General features: G+C 55.5%; 8 protein-coding genes across 8 annotated transcripts; 3 read left to right on the forward strand and 5 right to left on the reverse strand.

The window, feature by feature from the left end:
* Nucleotides 1–123: 123 nt before the first annotated feature.
* Nucleotides 124–1,769, reverse strand: J7T54_003215 (uncharacterized protein; the record flags this gene model as incomplete). Its single annotated transcript, XM_051506772.1, has 4 exons — nucleotides 124–440; nucleotides 488–599; nucleotides 659–1,455; nucleotides 1,514–1,769. The coding sequence occupies 4 exons, from the start codon at nucleotides 1,767–1,769 to the stop codon at nucleotides 124–126; spliced, it is 1,482 nt and encodes a 493-aa protein (XP_051361904.1).
* Nucleotides 1,770–4,355: 2,586 nt separating this feature from the next.
* Nucleotides 4,356–6,702, forward strand: J7T54_003216 (Flavin carrier protein-like protein; the record flags this gene model as incomplete). Its single annotated transcript, XM_051506773.1, has 2 exons — nucleotides 4,356–6,249; nucleotides 6,317–6,702. The coding sequence occupies 2 exons, from the start codon at nucleotides 4,356–4,358 to the stop codon at nucleotides 6,700–6,702; spliced, it is 2,280 nt and encodes a 759-aa protein (XP_051361905.1).
* A 228-nt stretch (nucleotides 6,703–6,930) lies between these two features.
* J7T54_003217 (Vacuolar protein sorting-associated protein 9a-like protein) lies at nucleotides 6,931–11,156 on the reverse strand (the record flags this gene model as incomplete). Its single annotated transcript, XM_051506774.1, has 10 exons — nucleotides 6,931–6,973; nucleotides 7,030–7,628; nucleotides 7,678–7,850; nucleotides 7,900–7,977; nucleotides 8,055–9,320; nucleotides 9,834–9,894; nucleotides 10,114–10,286; nucleotides 10,339–10,620; nucleotides 10,671–11,072; nucleotides 11,135–11,156. 10 exons carry the CDS (start codon nucleotides 11,154–11,156, stop codon nucleotides 6,931–6,933), a joined length of 3,099 nt encoding a protein of 1,032 aa, XP_051361906.1.
* Nucleotides 11,157–12,366: 1,210 nt separating this feature from the next.
* On the reverse strand, nucleotides 12,367–12,744 carry J7T54_003218 (uncharacterized protein; the record flags this gene model as incomplete). The annotated part of the gene is made up of 3 exons (XM_051506775.1): nucleotides 12,367–12,444; nucleotides 12,500–12,650; nucleotides 12,707–12,744. The coding sequence occupies 3 exons, from the start codon at nucleotides 12,742–12,744 to the stop codon at nucleotides 12,367–12,369; spliced, it is 267 nt and encodes an 88-aa protein (XP_051361907.1).
* Nucleotides 12,745–14,463: 1,719 nt separating this feature from the next.
* J7T54_003219 (Cell surface superoxide dismutase [Cu-Zn]-like protein) lies at nucleotides 14,464–15,294 on the forward strand (the record flags this gene model as incomplete). The annotated part of the gene is made up of 2 exons (XM_051506776.1): nucleotides 14,464–14,716; nucleotides 14,768–15,294. 2 exons carry the CDS (start codon nucleotides 14,464–14,466, stop codon nucleotides 15,292–15,294), a joined length of 780 nt encoding a protein of 259 aa, XP_051361908.1.
* An 836-nt stretch (nucleotides 15,295–16,130) lies between these two features.
* On the forward strand, nucleotides 16,131–18,418 carry J7T54_003220 (uncharacterized protein; the record flags this gene model as incomplete). The annotated part of the gene is made up of 2 exons (XM_051506777.1): nucleotides 16,131–16,276; nucleotides 16,384–18,418. 2 exons carry the CDS (start codon nucleotides 16,131–16,133, stop codon nucleotides 18,416–18,418), a joined length of 2,181 nt encoding a protein of 726 aa, XP_051361909.1.
* Nucleotides 18,419–18,615: 197 nt separating this feature from the next.
* J7T54_003221 (Transcriptional activator protein-like protein) lies at nucleotides 18,616–21,639 on the reverse strand (the record flags this gene model as incomplete). Its single annotated transcript, XM_051506779.1, has 3 exons — nucleotides 18,616–20,729; nucleotides 20,787–21,252; nucleotides 21,412–21,639. 3 exons carry the CDS (start codon nucleotides 21,637–21,639, stop codon nucleotides 18,616–18,618), a joined length of 2,808 nt encoding a protein of 935 aa, XP_051361910.1.
* A 1,118-nt stretch (nucleotides 21,640–22,757) lies between these two features.
* Nucleotides 22,758–23,838, reverse strand: J7T54_003222 (uncharacterized protein; the record flags this gene model as incomplete). Its single annotated transcript, XM_051506780.1, has 4 exons — nucleotides 22,758–22,793; nucleotides 22,881–23,161; nucleotides 23,204–23,484; nucleotides 23,591–23,838. 4 exons carry the CDS (start codon nucleotides 23,836–23,838, stop codon nucleotides 22,758–22,760), a joined length of 846 nt encoding a protein of 281 aa, XP_051361911.1.
* Between the last annotated feature and the right edge of the window lie 378 nt (nucleotides 23,839–24,216).

The following is a 24,216-nucleotide window of genomic DNA, read 5'->3' on the forward strand; positions in this document are numbered from 1 at the left end:
TCTCACTTGCCATGGTTTTTTAGGCTATCACCTGAGCGCGACGGTTTCAATCATGACTGACGATTCAGGAACCACATCTACACGTTCTTATCGAATCGTTCAGAGACTGTCTACTGCCAAACTCTAGTGACGGTGACCAGCTCCGCAGCCCGTCTCCTTGGGCTCCGGTGGGTACACGATAATCTTGTCCAAGTCGGCGCCCTTTACGTCGAACCCATTGTCCAAGCCGCCCACGGAGATGGTGTTAGTACCATTCTTCAGAGGGACCTTGATGGCCGTCGACAGGATAATGCCCTTGTGGGTATCCTTCTGGTAGAGGGTGTGGACGTTCTCCTCGTCGTCGTTAACGACGACGCTGCTAATGCGGCGAATCCGCCATGTGCCGTTGATGCGGTCGGGCTGACCAAATGGCTGATCGCCGAATCCCATGTCGTCAATGTCTGCAGGCTGTCAGCAACGGACGCGCTCGTGGAGGCGTGCTACGTACTCTGGTGGTAAAATGAGACCCACTGGTCTTCGCCGGCGCCTTCGACCTCGAAGATGGCCCTGCTATCGTTGCCATAGATGCCAGTCGCAATTCTGTTGAAGCTCGCAAAGTTCTGTCACGACATCAGTCACCAATTCACTTCATGCTCGCCTTGCAGCAATGGTGGCTTACCGCCTCCTGCAGCCAGGCATCGCCCGTCAGGTTGGCGTCAATGGCATAGTACTCGGTTCCCTCAATGGGCCACCACTCGCCGGTCTTCACGTTGAGGTCGAAAATATCGTGCCATAGCACCTCGAGTGTGCCTTCCTGGTCGTTGATGTCCATCGGCAGCCACACGTTGCGCGACTCGTCGAGGGAGTTGAGGTCCCACTGGTCGGCCATGTACAGGAACGTGGTCTGCTTTGTGCCGTTGATGCGCCACGAGAAGCCGGACTGCGTGCTGAAGGTACGTGTATAGGCGGGGGCCACCATGAACGGCTGCGACCAGGGGCCTGCGAGGTCATCGGCGCGGAACGCCACCACGTTATTGGGTCGGTAGCCAGTCTTGTGGCTCATGAGCGCGTAGTAGCTATGGTCAGTCTGGATGATGGTGGGCGCCTCGAAATCGAACTTGTCCCAGCGGAAGACAACCTCCTCGAGGTCGGTGAGCTCGTCGTTGAAGGAGGTCAGGTACACGTCACGGCCTTCGACACGATCGCCATTGGAGTACAGGGCGTACGAGCGGCCATCCTTGAAGTCAGTAAAGAGGCCGAAGTCTTGCGACCAGTTGCCGAGAGGCTTCACAGCCTTGTCGTAGGTGTAGGGCCCCTCGATATTGTCGGCGGTGGCGTGTCCCTGCAGGAGCAGAGAGTACTTGTCGTCGTCGGCGTGCCACCACATGTGGTACTTCTTGTCCTCGTCGCTGTACTGCACCTTGGGGCGCTGGATGACGTTATGGGGCGAGATCATCTCGTGGCCCTCGATTGGTTCTGTAAAAGAGTGAGCTTTGGGTCCTTCGACGAGAAGGTACGTGAATGATGTACTGACCAAGTGCTAGACCATGCGACTCCCACGTTGCCAGATCATCGGAGCTGTAGACTGAGATACCGCCGCCTTCGGGCTGCTCTTCGGTCTTGTATTCTCCGAACCAAAAGTACTTGCCCGAGTCGCGGTCGATGGCCAGGCCACCGGCGTGCGCATTGAAGATGTTGCCCTCTGTGTCGTACCATCTGGCTCCCGGGACGATCCACTTGCAAGAGGCGGTTGCCGCCAGCGAAAGCGCTGCCAACAGGCGAAGAGACATTTTGGTGGCTTTGACGACTCCGATGCGGGCACGTACTGGCGTTCTGGACTCGCGACATGGAGAGAGACTCGGTCGGAGAGTTATATACCTCTGGCGATCGGGTTTCCGTGGCTGCACAGCACCGATTGGCACCAAGCTTGGCCATCGTCACTCTGTCAATTACGCGGACGAAGCTACAGCGCCCTCCCGCACGGGTAATCAGGAACCATAGCAGCCGAGCCAGTGGAAGTGGCTGATACCCCAGCTTTCCCCGTATTTTCCCCATTGAATAAAGCTCCGCAGAGCTGGAGCAACCCCGCATTCAGCCCTGGTCCAATGCCGAATTCGCAAACTATTAACCCGAGGCGGACATCTGCCGGTGTAAGTACTCGCCTTGATCTGTGGCCGATGACCTTGGACTGGCAAAGCTCGTTCTGGAGACCTGCCAACATCCGGAGTCAAACCCCGACATACGTGTGTCGATCAGTTCGTCGCGCGCTAATAGACCGATCTCTACATTCTCCAGAGACACATTTCTCCGCCAATCACTCCTGCCTCGAGGTTATACTTGATGCGTTCTTCCCTTTTGACCGAGCATACGGTTGTTGAGTCCTCAACTGCCTATGAACAAAGCGACTGCCTGATGCGCACAAATTGCGCAAAGAGGCCTTGCTGTTCCTGGCCGCCAACATCCTGGTGTGTTGGAATGATCTGAGTTTAGGCTCCCAGACCACTGTCTTTTGGGGCTGCGAGATGTTTCAGATAATATGCGATGTCTCACCGCAACCGTGTTGCACGACGAGTCGATATGCCATGAAGCAATGATCTGGGCAGCGATACGAGCATGATGAAAACTTGGCAGATGGAAGACCTGGAGAGCGAAGTTCCATCGGCTGCCCGATCACGCATGGCAAGTTGCAGGTCGCAGACGACGAATTGCCAAGACTTTGCAAGGATCCAATGTCAGCCAAGCATCCGTGATCTACGATGAACAACAAGCTCTCGTCCATAGCAAAACAGCCCACTGGTCTGATCAGGTGGCATAGACAGGCGCAGTTGCCAATCTTTGCACGGAGTAGTTATGTTGAATTTCCTAGGCTGATCTCGAGTGTTATCCTGAGTGAGTGCTGAATGGCATGACAATGCACGAGGCTGTGCAGTTGCATCGAGACGTTTTAATGTGCTTTTTCGAGATTTATGCGTTTTCGAGATCTGGATTCAACGATCGGCTCAGGCAACGAATATAAGGCATGCCCGTTGTTGAAGCCGCTTTTGGTGGTTACCAAGCAGTGGAAGTGGCAGAAAGAAACACGACCGTTATATCGAATGCTGCGTCAGACATTCAAGTTCAAACTCGCATAACCAGGAACAAGAGACGAGCGCTCAGTATCCTTACGTGTAGAGGGTTTTCAGTCACGTGAGAGCCCTAGCAGGCATGAGGCTCAGACCTGACTTCCTGCATCAGGCAGCATGCTCCCTCAGGTGCCTCCTTCCCTGCGCAATGAACTTCAATTTAATTAATTACAATGCAACCCCCCTCACATCACAACAGGGTGTTCATTAATTACCTGTGGTCTTTCATGCCCTTATGATCTCACCAATGCAGGCCCCAGCACTTCAGCAAGCACAGCACAGCCACCGACGATCGCGCACGACGATCTGCGAGCTGCAAGCGCTAATACGGGGCAACATGGCCCAAACCTTTGCACACTTTGGGTGGTGAAGGCTCGCGATGATGCCACGAGACGAGACAAGTTCCACGACCGCATGGCGGAGCAGCTGCCATCTTATGTCAGGCGGCCGGAGGTGGTAGGAGGGGCATCTGAAAAGTCAAGGCGTCTCCGAAGCGTTTCAGGGCGCGCGTGGCCAATGGTGGTGCCTGACGCGGCGCTCTCTAGCTTCAGGGGTTCGAGACCCTCTTCAGCGGGGCTCAGCCGCCTGAGGAGAAGCCAGGCCGCTGAGAGCCAGTGGTCCATGCCGCACCATCTGCATGGCTCATCCTTGCCGGACGCCGCACCGCCAATCAGCGTGCACCAGCTTGACGTCGTCTAAGTCGACACCACCGGGTTTCCCTCTTCCAGACCTCGTCGACCAGTCTGCATGTTTCGCATATCTCGACGTTGTTGTGTGGTCTTTGCTTTCTTCATGCCTGAGTCGCTCTTCTCGCGCATCTTCCCTGTTTCTCTCATTTCATCCTCCGTCTCCGTCATTGCTTCATCGTCAATCTACGTAGTTCTGGTGACACGTTCTTGTGCGCACCTCTTCCTCTTGTTTTCCTTTGTCCTTCTTTCTCTCTATCTGAGCCGCTGCGCTGGCGAAGGCTTTCAAACCTTCTCTTTCTCTTCGTCTCGAAGGTTGCGAACAGCTTTTGGTTGTTCGTTCCTCCTCGTTCGCTTCTGCAGCCTTGTCGGGTACAGGCACAATTCTGTTCGCTATTACAATCACATCGCTTGGTCGACTTGAAAATACGCTTTTAATACGCGACCAAAGACTACCATTCCGGAATTTTATATACGGACATATATCAACAAACATTTACAGCCATTCATCTTTCCAATACGAGGAGTTCGACAGTGGAGGCTATTTGGACACGACATACAGAACGCCATGGTGCAACTACATCAACGCCCACGCTGGAGTCTATGGAAGGCAGTGGCAGCAATTTCATTTTTCGCTACGGGAGTTCTTGGTGATGACATACTCAGCACCAGCGGATTTACCAACTGCGTCAGCAATTCGTCCATTGAGGTCGACCGGGTCAATATCCACTACAACAACGAGAACAAGACGGTCATCTTCGACGTGGCCGGCAACAACCCGAAGGAGCAGAATGTATCGGCGGCCCTCGAGGTCAAGGCTTACGGGCAAACCATTTACGAAAAGTCGTTCAACCCCTGCGACAGGGGCACCTTTGTCCAGAGACTCTGCCCTGTGCCCGAGGGACCCTTTTCCGCCTGGGGCGAGCAGGTCATCCCCACCGAGTTCGCGGACATGGTCCCAGACATCGCCTTCCAGATTCCCGACATTGCAGCTCAGGCGACATTGAAACTCACGAGCGAGGACACGGACGAGGATGTGGCCTGCATCCAGTCCCAAGTCACCAACGGGAAGACCGCCGATGTTCCTGCGGTTCCCTATGTGGCAGCAGGTATCGCCGGTATCGCGCTCGCCATGTCTGGCGTGTCGGCGGTCACAGGAGCCATGGCATCGGCCGCTGCTCCGCCAGGAAGCAGTGCAGGAGGGACGGGGACCACGAGCCCGGGCTTCACCGAGATGATTGGGTGGTTCCAGGGCATCGCCATGAATGGCATGATGTCGGTCAACTACCCGCCTGTCTACCGAAGCTTCACCAAGAACTTTGCCTTTTCAACAGGCCTCATTGCCTATGAGCCATTCCTGCGACAAATTGACTCTTTCCGAGCAGTAACTGGTGGAAACTTGACAGCTGACAGTGTCGAGTTTCTAAGCAATGCGACTCTGATCTTCACGGACGGCACACCCCACACGGCGGACCAGACGAGCAACAAGGTGAAGCGGGCTTTCGACACATTCACATATCTCACTCGTCGCCAATTCAACTTTGACCTCCCTGAGGGAGAAGAACCTGCACAGGATGGCTCGGATTTGCAAAAGACCGTGTCTGGATTGCAGGCCTGGGCCAACCAGCTCCGTGTGCCCGAATCGGATGTGTTCATGACCATCCTCCTCATTGCTGCCATTGTCATCACCGCCATCATCGTCTTCATCCTCCTGTTCAAGCTCATCCTCGAGCTCTGGGCCCTCTGGGGCACATTCCCCCAGAACCTCGCCGGCTTCCGCAAGCACTACTGGGGCTCCATCGCAAGGACAATCACCTCGCTAATCTTTGTCCTCTACGGCATCTGGGTGCTGTACTGCGTCTTCCAATTCACGCGTGGCGACTCGTGGGCCGCCACCACCCTCGCTGCCGTGACCCTGGCCATCTTTACAGCCGTCTTGCTGTTCTTCTCCTGGAAGATCTGGACTACTGCTCGTGCCCTCAAGAAGACGGACGGCAACGCCTTTGCGCTCTACGAGAGCAAGACAATCTGGGTCAAGTACTCCCTCTTCTACGACGCGTACAGGAAGCAGTACTGGTGGCTCTTCCTTCCTCTGATCATCTACATGGCCGTCAAGGGATGCGTTCTCGCCGCGGCTGATGGGTCTGGACGCGCGCAGACCATTGCCGTCCTCACCGTGGAGACGGTCATGCTCGCGCTTCTCCTCTGGAGCCGCCCCTTTGAGCGCAAGTCCGGCAATGTGGTCAATATCATGATTCAGGTCGTCCGTGTTCTGTCCGTCGCCTGCATCCTCGTCTTCGTCGAGGAGTTTGGCTTCAGGCAGACTACCCAGACTGTTACTGGTGTGGTCCTTATCGCGGTACAATCGACTCTGACCGTTATCCTCGTCGTTCTCATCGCGTGGCACGCCTTCGAGGCCTGTTGCCAGGAGAACCCCCACCGCAAGCGGAGAAAGGAGATGGGTAAGTAACATTCTACTACAAACCCCCCAACCTTTGAGCTGGATTGACCTTGCTAACGTTGATGCAGAGAAACTCCAGAACACTATGGACGACCTCACGCCCCTCGATGCTCGAAACTCACTCCTCATGGGCGGTTCGAATCACGGCAAGTCGGTCTCTCTGAGCAGCATCAGAAAACCAAACTCTCTGGACCACCCGGCCGTTCGTGCTGAGACGCCAAGTGACACCTCGAGTGGGAACACGTACGCACCGCCTATTGCACCCTCCGGCGGGCCTTTGTACAGACCCATGACCCCGACGAGGGCGAACGATCTTGCGGCGTCACAAATCTATGGTCACAGGCCGCAGCCTACTCTGCCAGACGTGGAACTTGGCGCGGCTCAAGCTTATGGAGCGCCATATAGATACGAAGGGCAGTATGAAGGAGGGAACAATGCCTACGGGCGATATTAGCTTGTTGGAAGGATAAGAGCATACATTGGGCTGGCATGTTGGTTGTTGTCGTAGTACAGGCGTATATATATGTATGCATAAACTTGGGAAGACAATAGGGAACGCAAGGTGTTCTAAAAGGACGGTGTAGATGTGATTGCAATGGTTTGTCGATTATCAACGCCGCTACGACTCATCCTGGTATCATGCTCACAAGGTCGCCCCTTGGATAATGCAAGTAAATGTAGCTCATGAAGACAGAGCAAGGCAAGCATCGACTGCCAGTCCAACCCTATCATTTCTTAGTTAGGAACATGACTTGTCTTGATATCCCTCGCATGAACATACCTTCCCTCTTTCTGGTGCACGACATCACTGATGATATCCTTGTCCAAGTCCGGGAACATGCCTGACAAGGTTTCAACGACGTTGGCGTGCTCCGCCCGGCTCAGCCGCTGTGCCTCAGCTGTCTCTGCGCTGGCCTGTCGTGCAGCAGCTTCTTCAGCCGAGAGAGTGTGCCGTGATGATGTTTGCTCGGTAGAGTCGCCGCGAGGAGGTGGTGGCAGACCGTGAGAAAGTTGAGGTGTCTCGGATGAGGACTGCCCACCGCCATCGTCTGTGAACATGCGGCCTATCGACGTCAATGGCCGTTGAATCGTCTTCAGGAGTCCGCCTATCGGTAGCGTGTCGTCGGCAGATCCCCCAGTATTGAGCGACGTGGAGCGAGGTGGGTAGTTTGGGCGAGCATCCTCCTGGGACACGAGGCTACCTGGAGGCACGTAGCGGCCTTTCTCGTCGAAGATGGGCTCCTGCGGGACGGAGGGGGAGTTTGCTTGGTGCTTTTCGGCAAAGGCTGAGACCGCGGCTTCCACGCTTTTCTCGAACTCTTCGTCAGTTATAGTCAGGCTTGTCCGATCCATGCTTTCCACAAATTGGACGGCCCCCATCTGCCACCATTAGTTTAATGCATATTGATAAATATCTGAGCCTTCTCACCAGGGAGGACAAGTAGTAGCCGGCTTCACCGCCCAGCTTGTCTTGGTTGCGGAACCGCAAGATATACTGTACGTTGGAGACAAGGTGATCGGGGTTTGCTTGCAGCACAACATAGATGAGCATGGGCATGAACGAGTCTGCCGATCCGTCGGACTTGTTGTGCTTGAGTAGGCCTGTTGCCCATTAGTGCACCGCCAGGGTGTCAGATGCCAAACAACCTACCGAAAATGACCTTGCAACAGTTCAGGACACAGATGATCTTGTCGCGGGGCGCCCTGTACGACTTGATCTTGAGAAGTTCTGCGGTGGTTAGCACTGACTTGGATGCATCAGATGCCTAGGTTCACCTTGCTGTGCTAGCTTGAGAAAGCGATTACCACTGTCACCAATTTGTGGAATGTCTAGATGCTCTTCCTTCACCCAGCCATAGATCTTGATCTTCTGGGCTAGTATATCATCCCTCTCGACATCTTCTTGATGCTGCCCTCGCCTGCCCGGGCCTAGGGGGGCATCGCCCCCTTTCCTCTTAGGCTTGGCTCCAGGGACAGGTCTCGGTGCAGGGATCGCGGGTGAGAATGTTTGAGCATACAGCCGGTTCATGACCAACTTCTCCATGCCTTCTCGAGCATTGTCAAACTCAGCGTCCGACACGTTAGCCCAGACCTCGCACTGGGCCATTTTGTTCGCGATAAAGGCCAAGAAATCACCAATGATCTTGACCTGCTCGTGTACCATCCACTGCTTCTTCCCAAACTCTTGGAGGAACGACTTGAGGTACCTCGCGACAGGGTCGGCCTTCTTGTTCCGCAGCTGCTCGAGGAACCTGTGAAAGTCAAAGGGCTGCGCTGGCTCGGGCTCGGGCGCGGGTGGCGGCGGTCGGTGAACGGATGCGTGAGGTGACGATGGCGAGGCCTCCTCCTTGCTCCAAGCTGGCGTACTGAATGACCCATCCTTTGGTGGCACCGGTGGTGGTGGCTCCTCTGAGGCCGCATCATTGGCGCCATCGGTGGGCTGAGCTTCTGCGAGCCGCATGTCTTTCATCTGTCCGGACAGAGTCGCGGATAGAGGCTCCAGGCTTGATTTTCTCGGTGGATGCTGCGGTCTTTGCGAGTGCTGTGCTGGGGGGCTGCCCAGGATAGGCGATGTGAGCTCGAGCCTGGGGCTCATGACCTCTGCCGCACCAGGCCCGCCACCTACCTCGCTGAACTGTTCCATGATGCTTTGAATCTCTGAGCGGGAACCGCCTTCCTGCTCATCATCGCTCAAGTATTGCTTCTCGTCGTACCCCGCGTCAGAGCCCGCGAGGGACCGATCTTCTGACACTCGAGGTCTGGCAGTCGTCGAGGGCGTGCGTGAAGGTGGTTGGGAAGTGGTTGGCGTCGCTGGAGTGGGATCGACATAGCCCAGAGCTTCGGGAGCGAGGTATTGCGAGCTGTTACTCTCGACCTGCTTGCCCTTGTTGACTGGAGTTGTAGGGCGTGGCTCGGCTTCGTTGGTTGGCTTCGACGAATCTGCTGGTTCGCTCGTAGTGGTCGGAGCGTCATTTCCGTCTCCGAGCGTTGCCACGCGCTTGCCATCGCTGTCTCCATCCCGAGCCTGTGAGTTGGGAGGAACACCTTCGTGCTCCTCGGGTTTGGTGGATTCTACATCTGGGTCGAGTACCGGCTGGTCCTGGCTGCCGATATGTACAGATTCTGGTACGGGATGCTCCGATGGAGACATACAATGGTGGTCGTGAGGGGGCGGCTCTCGTGTAGATGGATTCGCGAGGTTGTGATAGTTCGCGTTTGTGTGAAGCTTTTGGGCGCCGCCGTGTTGCTGTCACGGTCACGATAGTGGGGCGGTCGAGCAGGCAGAGAGGACCAGAGCTGGCCACGATAGTTTGCGATTTCACTACCCTGCGGCTTCTGGTTTTTGGTGGATTACTGATGCTGAGGATAACGTAGTACTCAGCGATGGGATTGTATGATGTCGGCACTAAAACAACCTCAAAGTCGGAGACTAAGTTAGTAAGTAGGTCAAATCTGTCAAGTGACGACTGGACCTGACGTACTTGCAAAGCGACGCCCTTGCTGAGCCCCAGCTCTAGGCAGCGCCTACCTCTTTGATTCCGGTACTTCATGTTGGGTGGGGGCACTCAGCCTAGGAGTAAGTACCGAGCATTAGCTGGCTGCTGTTGGTGCCAGCACGCGCAAAGTCGGCTGAGGACGGCGGGTTCTATTGTCGCATGCATTTTCAGTTAATTCAGAATGCTTAATTGTGCCTTATGATCGATTCCATCATCTTCATGAGCTTCTCTTGTGCCGCATGCAGGGTAGTCTAATTACCGCTCTAAGCAACGTAGCAGTATAATTCGGGTATCGAAATATGATAATTGTAGCAATTAAGTAGGCGTTACGTAGCATTAAGTAAGGTATCTGCCGATCAACCGTTCACAATTGTACCGCCGTTGCAGTGGATTGTCTGGCCACTGATACACGAGCTGTCGGCACTGGCCAAGAACACCACACAAGTGGCAATCTCAGAAGGCTGAGCAGGCCTGCCCATGGGGCTCGTAAAGTTCTTTTGCGCTTCATCATCCATGGTCGAGGGGATGAGAGGCGTCCAGACTGGTAAATGTTAGCACATGCACCAAGTATGAGAGCAGATCTGGGGACTTACCAGGACCGGGGGCAACGGCGTTGACACGAATGCCCTTGGAGACATACTGGTTACTCAAGCCGCGGGTGAAGGAGACAATCGCACCCTTGGTGGAGGTGTAGTCGAGCAAGTCGGGACGGCCTACATAGGCGTTGATTGAGGCGTTGTTGATGATGACGGCGCCTCGCTTCATGTGTGCGAGAGCGTACTTTGAGATGTAGAAGAAGGAGTGAATGTTGATGTTGAAGGTGTGCTCCCACTGCTCCTCCGGCAGATCGGTAATGTCCTTGACTACCATTTGATCTGATATCGGTCAGCATGCAAGAAATCAGGTGGGGAAAGTATGTACTGACAAGCAGCGTTGTTGAAGAGAATGTCGATGCCACCCATCTTCTCCATCGCAAAGTCAACAATCTCCTTGCAGTTGCTTTTGCTTGTCAAATCCCTCGAGATCAAGTGGCACTTGGCCCCGAGCTCCTCAATGCGCTTCTTGGTGTTGCGTGCATCATCTTCCTCCTCAGGTAGATAGACAATAGTCGAGTCAGCACCCTCCCGCGCAAAGAGGATCGCGGAGGCCGCGCCGATACCACTGTCACCTCCAGTGATCAGAGCCCGCTTGCCTTTGAGCTTGTCGGCAGCCTTGTAGGTTGCGTCCTGTCCTCCAGCCTCGGGCACCTCCTCAAAGGTAGGCTTGGGGTTGGGCATATCCACATCCTTTCCAGGGAAGCTCTGCTTCGTGACAGGAATGTCCTTCTCTACATCGTGCGTTAGTGATCAGCTCTGCCGGACGCCAGGGGATTGTGGGCTCTCGTCATACCAGTCTTGAATTGGGATGCCATTGTGAGATTAGATGAACTGTGGAGTGCTTTTGATGTGTTGCAGAGCCAAATGGAATGTGGAAGAGTGTAAACAGAGCTTGAGCTGCCTCTTATATGTGAGTAAAGTGCTTCCCCTCTTGAGTCTTGACAGAACATTGACGTCCGTCGAAAGTGTCACCGCGGACCTTTCAATCCGGCGCGCATCGATGATCGATCGATGACGCTACGCCTATTGCGGACTCCATTATAATTACGATGGCGGACGCAAAGGCATGTTCTCAAAAGTCGATGGTAACAAAAAAGGGTTTTCCAACGAAGGCGGCTCTGACGTAGCAGTATCGTGGTGGGGACATCCGCTATATCACGATGACCACGGCCGCCACGGATATCGTGGTGGGGTCACGACTAGCGAGTTACCTCTGACATTGCCGCTTGAACTATTTGGTTCACTCGGTCATTCGCGTACAGGGCCGAGTGATTGATAAATCTTACAACGCACAAGGGTGGTGATAAGAGTTATCTCCCAAGGTTGCTGGCTTGGAGTTATCATGCGCAAATGAGAACGTCACGGGTTTGATGGCAGCGGGTACCCCACGCAGCCAGCATGCGGATAGGGGTCCGTGATACCTACTAAACCTAATAAACCTACTAATCGACACGAGTAGACAACGCGTACTTCCTCTGACACTGTACACGTATGGTATGGTATATCCGCAAGAACCAATGCAGCAAGCGATGATCTATTTCTGTTGGACGTTGATGAAAAATGTCAGGGCAACTTTCCAATGCCTGGCCTAGCCAGATATAATTGTCTATCCAGAAGCCGGATCCTGCCCAAGTATAGCTGGAGTCCACGAATTTTCATTGATCTTCGTGCCCTCGATTTGCACATATTCGCGGAGGGCCGTACCAACTCATGAGCTAGTCGTAGGTGTTTGTCAATGGCATGAAAGCTGACGCCTGGGCACCCACCACGTAGTTAGGCATTAACTAGGCGCTTGCTCTTATGCTTGTCCCACATGCTTCAAATCGTACAACGCACGCTATCACCGACCGAAGCCGCCGCCTCCGCATCGAAGCAACAAAGCTCCTTCTCCCCACCAAGTCCATGCCTCCTCCTCTTCTTCAGACAAAGCGAATGTGCCACTTGGATGTAATAGCGAAATCAGGACCCAAACGCCGGTAGTATTTGCAAAACATGTCCCTCCATTCGTCGAGGGGCTCGTGTTGTCTACTGCAGAGCAATCGCGCCCTTTCGGCTCTCGCGAACGTGAAGGAAACCCTGAAAACCGCAAAAGACGAGGAAAACCTGGAGGATGTCAGCAAAAGACCGAGTTTTAAGTCCGTTCACCTAGTAGACTCACAGCATAGACGATGACGGCTGTGAAGATGGTCCCAGCCACAGCCTTGCCGTCCTCAGGATCCCCAAGGCTGCCGGTGAACTCCTCATGGCCAGATTTGTACAAGCCGGCGATCGCGCTCAGAATCACAATACCGAATACAGAGACAACGACGCTATTGACGTGTTAGTACCCCCAAGACTCGTCCAGCTGTCGTGCGGGAATGCGCACCATGACCATGCGTTCGTAGCACTGACGACGGGCTTCATGATGGGCGGTAGTTGGCGCGGGGGCCGGTTCGTGGGAAGTTGTGTGCGTGAGGAAAGCTCGGTGTCAGCGGTCCGTATGGCTGATTCAATAGTCGAATGCGCGACGCGTCTCGTGGGTGAGTTGATGGTGGTCAATTTTAATGTCGTAGACGGAGCTCACCACGCTACGCTACGCTACGCCATCAGCCTCATGATCCAAGACTGGCCCATGCGCCACATTCATCAGCTTCATCAGCCACAGCCTATGCCCCAGCCACACGACGGTCCGGCGGTTGCAACTTCTACATGTAATACCGAGTCGCCGGTCGGTGAGTGAGTTTTCTCCGCCTTCAGTTTTCCTCTTGAACAATATGGACTGCGCGCAATCTGTTTCTTCGTTGCTTGTATCGAGAACTCATTATCCCATTGATAAGTTTTCTAGATGACATGCGAGCGTTTTCTTTTTATTTTTATTTTTCTTTAAAATCAATTTTCTTTAAGAATCAATCTGGACACGGAGCTTGAGGCGCCGCATGACGCGCACCACCAAGTACATGTAGGCTCAAATGACAAACAGAAAGGAATACCTTCATAGATGAAGCACTTCTCATCCGGGTGAACCAGAGTTACGACTTCGACCCAGTTGGCTTGTCCGCAGTTACTACAGGCTCCTCAAATCTCTCCATCTCCCGTCATACAAACATTGATATTCGTGCCGCAGCGGCCTCTGGCCAGATTTATATTTAGAGATGGATCGGGCTGAAGATCGAAACATTGAGTGATGCTTTGTCGCCTTGCCGCCCTTGAAACCATGTTTCCTGCTTAAGCAAACGATCAGCCAATGAAATGAGCGACAAAGCAACTCACCGGCGCATTCCCCTGTCGGTCAATGTGCTTACGCGTGCAGGGGTCATCTTCCGGCCGGTCCACGATCTGGGGGCGGTTGGGAGCACACGCTACGTATTGGAAGAAAGGCTGATGAAGCTCACGGCTAGCTACAATGTCCCATATCCATGCAGCCTGCCTTTGGTCACGGAAGCCAGTGCGTGTGTGTTTCATTTCGTACATTGTCGCATTCCACAGCATCGCGGGCAACAACTGGTGAGTCTTTTCCAAAGTTCCAATACCTCCATCCTGTTCAGGAAATCAGGGGGAGAAGGGCGCAGCAGCGCTAAGATCGGCAGTCCCAAGAATGGTGCATGATTGACGCCCATTTATTACCTACACACAGCCTACAGGAAACCCAAAACAGCCAAGCCAGCAGCTTGTTCGTTGTTGCCCGTGGCAGCAGACTGACTGCGCTGCTAACCCCCTGCACAAGCCACTGGCGGGCAATGGCGGCTCGAGTGTTTGTAGCAAGATCCCTGGACAGGAGGAAGCTTTGTTAAATGACTTAATCGGGCAGGCTGGTGTCGGCATGGGGTATGCGTGTTGCTGATCGCATGGATCGTGTCACTGGACTGGTTCCTACGTAGTCCAACGTTAGGGTGGTACGTTTGTGTATGAAAAGGGCTGCCTGTCTCTCTCCTCTCACCCCTTCTCCTGCTCTCTTGCTCTTGCATCGCTTCACTTCACTTGACGGTGAGCTCGACCTCGTTTCCGACCCTTTCCTATTCGCCCTTTGTCTGTCTCACTTTCGCGTCTGACGCTCACTCGCTCTGGTCAGCGAACCGTATTTCACCTACTTTGCCCGTCCATTGTGCCACCAGCTACGCTCATCACCACCTGCTTCAGTCAACCATGCACGGAAAGACTGCTCTTGCTATCGTCGGCGCGGCGGCCATTGGGCGCGTGTCTGCTGGCGACGCTCCCGAAACCAGCGGCAACCCTCCCAATGTCATTTACCGGGCCACCATTGAGAAGCCTGGCTTCGCGGATGCCGACTTGCCTGGCGAGCTGATGGGCTCCATCTTTGCCCAGGCTCCTCCCGGCGGCCGAGGTGTGGTGTTCCGCGCCGAGTTCGAGAATCTGCCCCTAGAAGGCGGTCCATTCAGTATGTCCAACCAGGCCCTTTGGACCGTGTGCATATTGCTGACGTGACAAGCCTACCACCTCCACAAGGCGGCTGTCCCCGAGGACGGCAACTGCACTGCCGCTCTCAGTCACCTCGATCCGTACGGAGCGGGCGCCGAGGTCAAGTGCGACGCGTCCAAGCCCGAGACGTGCGAGGTCGGTGACCTGTCTGGCAAGCACGGCGCCATCAAGTCGGCCCCCTTCAGCTCCGAGTACCACGACCTCTATGCCTCTACGAAGGAGGGTGACGAGGCCTACTTTGGCGACCTCTCCTTTGTGCTTCACTACGCCAACAGCACCCGTCTAGCCTGCGCCAACTTCAAGAGGGAGGCGTCCAGCACGCCTTATCCTACGGGCGGCCACCCCAACTCCACGGTCATCCCTACATACAGCCAAACCCGCAGCCCAACAGCCGCGCCAACTGGCGAGCCTACAGAGGAGCCAACTGAGGAGCCGACAGGCGAGCCCACGACTCCCGGCTCGGCTGCTGCACAGATGAGCAAGTGGTCGGTGCCCGCGATGGTTTTCGGTGCTGCGGCTGTGGCCTTTGGCCTGTAAACGGACCAGCGAGAGATTGGGATACTTCGATTCTGAGAGCAGCAAAGTTTGCTGCGTACAGTTCTGTAGGGTTAATAAGACGCAAGTCGACATACGATGCATTCAATATACCACCGGCGAGGGCCTTGTTAAACTGCGCTGCTTGATGGAGTGACATTGCTGCTGCCTTGAGAAACAAGTTGCATTGAGTGTAGTGAAGGTAAGATTCTCAGATGTGAGGAGAGGTTGAGGTGCTGCACAGCGTTGTGGGTGTGGGGCGCTTTCCCTACCAAGTCGACTTTCCTACTACTACCAGGTGGTCAGTCCAGTAGTCACTTGCTGCGCTGAACGACTGTTTGGCCAAACATACCGATGAATTGGCATCGGATTTATCAACTATTTTAGCAGATCTATAGCTCAGACTCACCTAGGGCTCTGGACTGTGCTTGATATCCCATCTGACCATCTATTCACAAGTTGAAGTTGGTAGTTGAGTTGCTCACAGTGCAGCACTAGGTACTTTCCGAACGATGAAGGCCGATGTGAGTGCACTAAAAGGTTCATACGGATAGCGACCTTCCATCACGGCGCGCATCTCGAAACCCACCAAGCGATCCATCCGCCTGCATTCAGTTTCAATGGGGATCTACGGATACTGTAGTATCGTCTCCACAAATATTTTTGATTGATGGAAGGTGCAGGCCCATTCATCATCGCACGCGCATTGCCTGCCCCTCGTGCGGCAATCGAGGTTGCAGACAGCGCTGCGGTCAGGTGCTCTCTGTCTGTCGAATTCTTCTTTTTCCACTGGTAGGTACCTCCTCAGGCTCACAATGGCCAAGAAGGGAGGCAAGCCAATGGGTGTTGCAGGCAATGCTTCGACAGAGTCTGCGCCGTCGATACCACCCTCGCCCAGATCTGGCAAAAGCAGTTCCTCTTCCAGCAGTCACCATGCGGCAGACCAGCTGGGCGAGCCGCCACCGCTCATTATCTGTCGCAACAAGTGAGTAACGAATGCCCTGCTTTGTGGTCTGGCTCCGGTCGCCCTCCCGTACGCGCGACAGCTGCAGCTGCTCGAGCAGGCACCAATTGACATGCTCCTTTTACCAGGCACTGGCGATACATCTCAGCCTTCCACGGACCATGGCTCCAGATGCCCATTGAGATCCTCGAGACGATTGCCAACATCAACTACAATACCCCGCGACCCCGACCCATCGACCCGGCCGTCTTCTTCGACCTTCTCAAGGTGCGTCGACTATGCGATGAAGCCACGAATCTCGCGGTGAGGGCTGCTAGTGACATCGCCTCGCCGGTCTTGACCAACGTGCACGGTGGCTACGACGCACGCCAAATGGGCGGCTTCGGAACAAATGGGCCAGGACATGGAGGCAAACTCAGCAGAGAGCGCAAGTTCCGCATGAGGGAGCAAGCAAGCCAGAAGCTTGCGCGCGCCTATCGTCTGGACGAGATCGCCTGCAGTGTCGCGACGATGCAGGGCTCGTCGCCGCTGGATGACATTGGGAGTCACGTCTTGCAGCGCAATGCCAGGGATCCCGACGCGCGCTATGTGCACTTTTTCCACGAGAAGATTCCGTCCCGCCAGCTTGCTGGGTCCACGAGTCTGCAGCCGTTGACGGAGATTATGGCCGACCGACCAACCGAGCCCGAGGCCTGGAGGACGCGCGCAGCCGTACGTGTGTTCAAGGAGGACTACGACGGTGCTGTGCACGATCTGACACAGGCCCTGGCCGTGTGCCGGTTCCATCAGCCTCCACGTTCGGCCGACGACCACGGTGCTTCCAAGGTTCTTCCAGATGTTCAGCGGTCTCGCGGCAGGCGACCGCAAGACATCATTCTAGCGGAGAAGGACCAGCCAGGTAGCTTGGAGGGACAGCTGCTGTTCCAACGCGCCTCCATCTGGCTCACAATGGCAACGCGGCACGTCGAAGATGGTCTGCCTCCGAAGAAGAAGAGCAAGCCCACCACCAATGGCCAATCCGAGAAGGAGAACGGAAACCCAGGACCAGAAAAGGGACCCGACGGCAAACGCCAGACGGAGTCTCGCAAAACAGTCAAGATTCTAGCCAGGCGCGCGTTGAAGGACTACGTGGCCTTCATCTCACAGTTTGAGTACTCGCCTGATCTGCCCGTCGCGCACGTCAAAGACTTCAACGACCGTATCAACATGGCAGTGAAGGGCGTGCGGAATCCTCGTCATTCAGAGGCTACCGCTGATGTCGCCCCGCACACTGTATACTCGCTTGGCGACCTGTTTGCTGCGACTCCTCCGCCCGGTCTTGCGCCCTACCCATCGCAGGATCTCGTTCAGGGTGGCAGCCAACCTCCTCCGGACGACAAGTCTTGCGAAGCGACTACCTTTCACCCTCTCCTATCGGACGCGCTGCACTCATTGCTCCTGGCGCACGTGCTCGCGCAGACATCACCCAAGGAGATCCAGCGGCATGCCTACATGGTCGCGCGCCTGGCGAGGTTGGAAGACGGGTATCCTGCACTGCAGACCAGCAGGTGCCCATCGCGTTCGGACTGGACGCAGGTTCTCGCCCACGGCAACAACTGGATAGGCCTCAGTGCGAACTGGGAGACCTTGTGCCTTCCCGCGCCTGTCCCCGGCTACGAGGCCTCCCCGGACCACCACAAGAGCAGCAGTGACCACTACGCGGCGGCCGATGCCGCTGCTGCCCTCCTCCACGGCCAGTCCTCCGAGGCCATCTCAGAAGACAGGCGGAAGCAGAGCGTCCGTAGACAAGTCATGCTCGATACCCTAGGCGAATTTGAGCAAGCCATTGACGAGGAGACGTTTCGGAAAGCTGCCGGCTTCCGGGAAGAGGAGGTGCTTGACAAGGAGGAGGACCCTGACAGGAAGCCGGATCATGGCAACATTACCCCACCGCTTTCACCCGAGACGGCTATGAAGCGCTGGGCGAGCGACGACTTCCGTGCCCACTCCAGCCTGTCGGTAAGGGCGGCTGCCATCACACGCTGGGTCCTTGAAGCGCCGGTTGTCACAGGCACGGCGAAGAGGAAGAAGAAGCCAAGGAAGGAAGGGCCCCCGATCAACGATGTGATCACCGGGATGGACACGCTCGACGTTGGCATTCCTGCCGTGCAGGCTTCCTCGTGAATACGTAAGCTAGCAATCATCGCTAGGCGAGTATATAAGATGACCTAAGCTATCCAAACACCTTGCCCCTAAAGAAAATGTGCCCCGTTGAAAGTGGTATCTAACGTACAAAGCGCCCAGACCAAATGGTGTATATGTGTTCCCAGCCAGAACTCCGACGCAGATAGATAGTCGTACATGGCGATGTAGATGACCCTTCAATACCACCTCCCATCTGATCGTAGCTGCGGCTGCGACTGCTGGCCCCGACGAAACGCATCAATGTCGCCCACGCCCTCCGTCTCGAGCACGTTCATGAGCTCGACCTGCTGAGACTGGGTCAGGCTCCCCTGGCGTCCGGGGCGATCAAACTGCTGCGCGCCATTGGGTTCGCCACCCTGCAGGCCCAAGCCGCTGTTGGTGAACTCGCCAAAGGCGTCCATGCCCGACGGTACGTCGGTGTAAAAGCCAGTGCCGCCCATGCCGCCCATGCCGCCCATGCCGCCAAAGTTGTATGATGCGATGAAGGCGGCGGCCGAGGGCCCGAACCAGTCGGCGGGTGTGGTGGTGACCACGGGCGGACCCTGAGGCAGGGGCCGCTGCTGCGCCATGCCATGGGTTTGGCGCGCGGGCTGATGCTGCTGCTGCTGGTTGACGTAGGGGGGCATCCGCTGCGAGACCTGGGGCTGCGCGGGGTTGATCTTGGGAGAAGGCGAGACGGTCGTCTGCATGTTCATGGACAGGGCAGGCTGGACTTGAGTGACCTGTGGGGACATGGTCGAGTTGGAAGTCGCGCCAGAGAAGGCATCTGCGCTCTCTGAGGTCGCGGACAGTTGAGACGTTAGGTTGGGCGGGGACGCAAAGGGTCTGTCGGTGGCTTGACCCCCAGCCCGAGGGTCCTCGGGGGCAGCAAAGTCGTCAAGCTGCGTGAAGTCGGGAGGAAAGTAGGAGAAGCGTCGCCCATGCGTATCGTGAGTTGCTGGGTTCTGAAAGATGGAATTGGACCTGAAGCTTGGCTGTGGTGGTGGGAAGTTGGGATCCATTACGTAGTTGTTCATGGCCTCTGGTGGTGAGTCGAAGACTTGCCCAAACTGGGGCGGGTTGAACGTCGGTGGTTGCTGCCCGGGTGGCCAGGCTGATGATTCTGGGGACGCGCTCGTATCGGACGCAGCAGGGGGCGTGGCCAAGATGGAGTTTGGATGGTAGCCCTGGGTTTCGTAGCTCTGCAGACAGGCCTTGGAGAATATGGAGTACAGTTCCGAGGAGTTGCCGGTACCGGGCCAACGCGCCTCACAACCGTCGAGCACATCTAGAGATTTTGCGACCAGCGCTTCCGTGTCCTCCTTGGAGTGTGCCTGCCGCACATCTGGGTACGATAGACTCCAGAGCATGGTGTTCAGAGACATGTTGAGAGAGAGCAGGAAGACCCAGGTCATACCGACGGAGCCGTCATCCAGCTGGAGCTTTGACAGCTCGATGATGAACTTGGCGCTGTCGTAGCAGATCTTGGCAGCTTGGGCTGACGGTTTCGATACCTGTGGTGAGGGGCGATACATGGAGATCCGCATCTGGTGATAGCGGCTTGTGAACCATGACTGGCACCATGGCGAAGTCTCTGGGCAAGTATCACGCCACGCCAGGATTTTCTGCTCCATCTGCTGAAACCAGGGGCTCGATTCGTTCTGGGGCTCGTCCTTTTTCCGTTCGTACAGGGTTCTCCGAATGTCGGCCTGAAGCAACCTCATCTTGATGGCGTGAATGGCAACCACTTTGCGGGGACTCGGTGGTCCTGCGGCGATACCACATTCGGTAATGTGCTCATCGTCGACCGTCGCGAAGAAGCCAACGTCCAATTTCTCGTCACCGGTTGCGAAGCTGCTGGGCCGACCCAGACTGTGTGCCAGGCCCAACTCCATGGACGCCACCGTCCACACCAAGCGTCGTCGGATATCAATCGTGAGCGGATCCAGGTTGTACCCGGTAGTGATCGTCTTCTCGTCCACCAGGCCTTCTTGCTGGCAGATCTTGGCCGCGAGCCCAATGACATAGTAGATTGGTACGCGAGTCGGGGTGATCAAGGAGTATTGTCCGATCAGGACGAGGCACTGCAGTGTCTTGAGGTCCTTTGGTCTGAGCATGACCTCGAAATCCTTCATTGCCGATTGGAAGAAGGCATCAGCCAGTCCCGCGTAGGTAATCGACATGCGCTGCAGACCAATCGCCAAGACCATGTGAACCACAAATTTCTGGAAGATATTGCCCTTCCCATCGTAGACGGTCTGCAGATCGGTCTCGAATTGCACTTCGTGAAGCACAGGCCAGAATACCTGACCTGCGGGGTGGCCGTTAGTGTCTTTTTCTTGGCATGTCCAAGTCTCGCTAGACGTACCTTTCTGCTTGAAGATCTCTACTATCGATCTCGTGGTGTCAATGTCAGGTAAGCGTGCGGCTGGACTTTCGCTGATGGTGGGGTAGCTGTGCTGGTTGGACATTTGTATTGACTGCATGCGATGCTGCCGCCGTGCTTTAAGGTCCGGTATGAGGTCGGCAACTCGATTGGATTGGGTGAAGCGCTTAGCCTCCTCCATGAGGAGTCTCGTCATAGCGATGCCGCTGCTGGGGCCCAGGTAGCGAGGGGTCTCATCTGCCGCACCGAGTCGAACCATGCCACCAGGTCGAACCATGTCCTCGCTGTTGCGGGGATCATCGCCCTCTTCGTCTATGTATTGGGCCATCTCGGCCTCGAGCGTGCGGACCTTGTCTTGCAGCAGAATGACATAGTTGCGGCTGATCCGTTTGCCCTTTGTAGTATCGAGGTATTCGCAGATGGAGCCCGCTCGTTCGCAGGGCAGACACTTTGGGAGTGTTGGATCACATCTCGTCTTTCTCTACATTTATCACACACTATCAGCTTTGCGAGACAACGAGGGCAAGCGTTCGCGGCATGCGATCACGTCTGGCGCAACAGGACGACGCGGTTGCGAGAGGGGTACTGGGGGGGGGGAGCGACGTACCTGACGGCAACGGCAGCAAGCCGTGAGCGTGTGCGCTATACGACCTCCAGAGCCCTCGCCTTGGTCGGAGAGGTCGTCATAGAGAGGAGCTCGCGTAGGGATATTTAGAGCGCGGTGTTGCTGCTGCTGCTGCTGCTGCTGCTGCTGTTGTTGATGATGCTGACGATACTGCTGCTGGCGGGGCGCAACGGTCCCCAAGCCCTGGCGAAAGACATGGGCGGGGTTCATATCTCAGTGTCATGGAGGTGCTGAACCCTTGTGACAGCTGTGCGATACTGGTACAATCCTGGAATGATTAAGGCTGCCCATTCGTCTTGTCGAAAATCACGTCGGGTCGGCAGAGCGAAGCTACGGACTAGATCGTGCCAAAAACGTCGGAGGGGGGACTAACGGTAGTCAAGGGGGGGCCGGCAGGCTTTAGCACTGAATGAGGTCTGGCATGTGAGGGACAGCTCCATGTCCCACGTCAGCTGCAGCAGTTAATATACCTATCACTGGTTCGCGGCGCGGCATCAATTTGTTCATTAAGTACCTAAGGGTATAGTACGTGGCTGTCACCACTGGGAAAGCGTCCAATTTCGTGTCACTCAGATTGCTGTCCGCACCTTGCTCGATTCGAGACGTCAGCAGCCTCCAATAAAGCTGCTAGATAATCCTCACTTACACGGTATGATATACGCAGGAGTAACTAGCCTTCTCTTTCAGTACCTCATCGTGGTCACTTGATCCAAGTAGCAATTGAGTTTGTCGCACTAGCAGTACTTCATTTTCCCACTATGGGGCTATTCAAAAATGACTGCCAAATGACTTTCTGAGCACAGCTAGGCCTGTGCTAGTCGTCGATTGCTGACGTGTAGCTTCAAAAGTTTGGGGGTTTCCGATTGCAAGGCTCAAGAAATCAAGGTGTCCTGGACAGCCCCCGCAGGACTCTTCCACTTTGGTGCTTGGCGAGTCTTGTGATCTGGCAGGTGTCTCGTCATACATGTCATGTATCGAGCCACGGATCGTCGAGAAGCTGCTTTGCAGTCTTCCTATCCTCTGGGCGCCACCGAAGCATCGACCTGACAAACGCCAGCAGCTCCTCCTTGTCTCTTCCTTGAAGGTACTCCTCCGACGATTCCAGGCTGGTGCCCTGCGGTATTGGTACGTCGGCCTTCCATTCTCCTCCAAAAACAATGATTAGCGCGATAAACGACCAAGGGGAAAAGCATCTTCACCGTCTGCCGTGAAGAACTCGGCAGAGCGATTCCCCCGTTGGACCAAGTCCAGCGGCGGCGGTCCTAGCATGCTCACCAACTCCGCGAGATGCGCACGGGTCGAGCATCCCTTCCACCGAGGTCATTGCCTTAGAACGGATGCTTCCCCTCGAAGAGATCCCTAATCTGTAGAGAGACGATCAGTGATATTCCAAGGCGCGTGGCCAGACGCGAAGCTGCACCGACCATGGCACCAACGTTCTAGATGTCTACCGGTAAGCTCTGTTCGGCACTTAGCATCACCTCGGGCGACCAGTACACGTTTGGCTGCGCGTCGTGGTTTCTCTTTTGGTCGCCCCGGACGGCAGTGCCAAAGTCACTCAACAGTGCACCACCGAATGCAGTCGGAAGCCCAAACTGTCGCGACCTGTAGACTGGATGGCGCTCGATGAATTTTCGCAGTGAGGGCGTCTTCAGCTCTGTCTTGACGAAGTCCTCTAGGATACGATCCTCCACAATCTCTTGCAAGAGGTTGTTGGCTTTGATGTCTGTTCCTATGTTGGTAGATTCGAATGCTGAGCATGCATGGCACGTACCCGTGTGGGCAAGCTGGCACTCATTGTGAAGGTAGTCCAGTGCGAGCAGGACGTGCTTCAGACCAACTTTTGGAAGAAGCAATGAAAACCGCTGGGTAGGGTTCCGTCGTAAAAGGTCCCTCCAGCTGTCCCACATGGGCTTCTGCACGAGACAGCGGTAGTCGCCCCCAGTTCGATGGAGCGAGAAGGTGTCAAGGGCTGATCGGACGTGGCGGTAGCCGGGGTGGGACGGGTTCGCTTGTGAAAAATGCCCATAGGTTTCAAATTCTTCCCGGCCGCCTCTGTCGCGTGTGTATATCTTCAGGGCCACGTGGAGGTGCTCCGTAGGATACGTCAATGTCTCTCTCCTTCTCTTTCCATTTCCTGACCAGGTTTCACTCGGCTCACTCAAGATTGCGCGCGAGCCACACGGTGGATGTGGTCCCAAAGCCCAGCTTGCCCGTGATCTGATACTTGGACGCGTATACGTCGCCAAGATTGACCAGGTAACACTGGCCGGCGCGAAACGCGTCAAATTGTTCCTCCTCCTCCACGTCTGCGTCATTGATAATCTCAAAGCCAGCAGCGGGAAATCGCAAAGGCGTAGAAGGGGAGATGCGCGTCAACCCCCTGGCCCATGTCGAGAGACTGGCCATGACGGGGAGTGGAAGAGAGGAAGTTTGTCAGGATCTCGACGACGTTTCCATCAAGCTCACATTTTCTACTCACATCAGCTAGGCTGATACGACCAGGTCGAATCGTGACGCACCATGGCAACTATGCTGAGTGAAAAGTTGATTGCGTGCAGCGGTTGGGGTTGGTGATGGTGCCAATTCGTTCTTCCTAGCGGACGATGCAGCTGCCCTTCCGCCGGACGAGATGGGATTTCAAGGACACATCATTTGAGGCGGGTGGTTAGCTTTGTGTCGTGCTCAGATTGACTGGCTGTTGAATCTTCCAATTCCCTAAGAGGCACGCGCCTTAACTCACTTGGCGGGTCCCGTGATCTGCCTGCCGACCTCAACTCCCGTGCC

Source organism: Emericellopsis cladophorae (genome assembly GCF_022114955.1).
Source record: "Emericellopsis cladophorae strain MUM 19.33 chromosome Unknown NODE_25_length_288687_cov_117_495977, whole genome shotgun sequence".
Lineage (NCBI taxonomy): Eukaryota > Fungi > Ascomycota > Sordariomycetes > Hypocreales > Bionectriaceae > Emericellopsis > Emericellopsis cladophorae.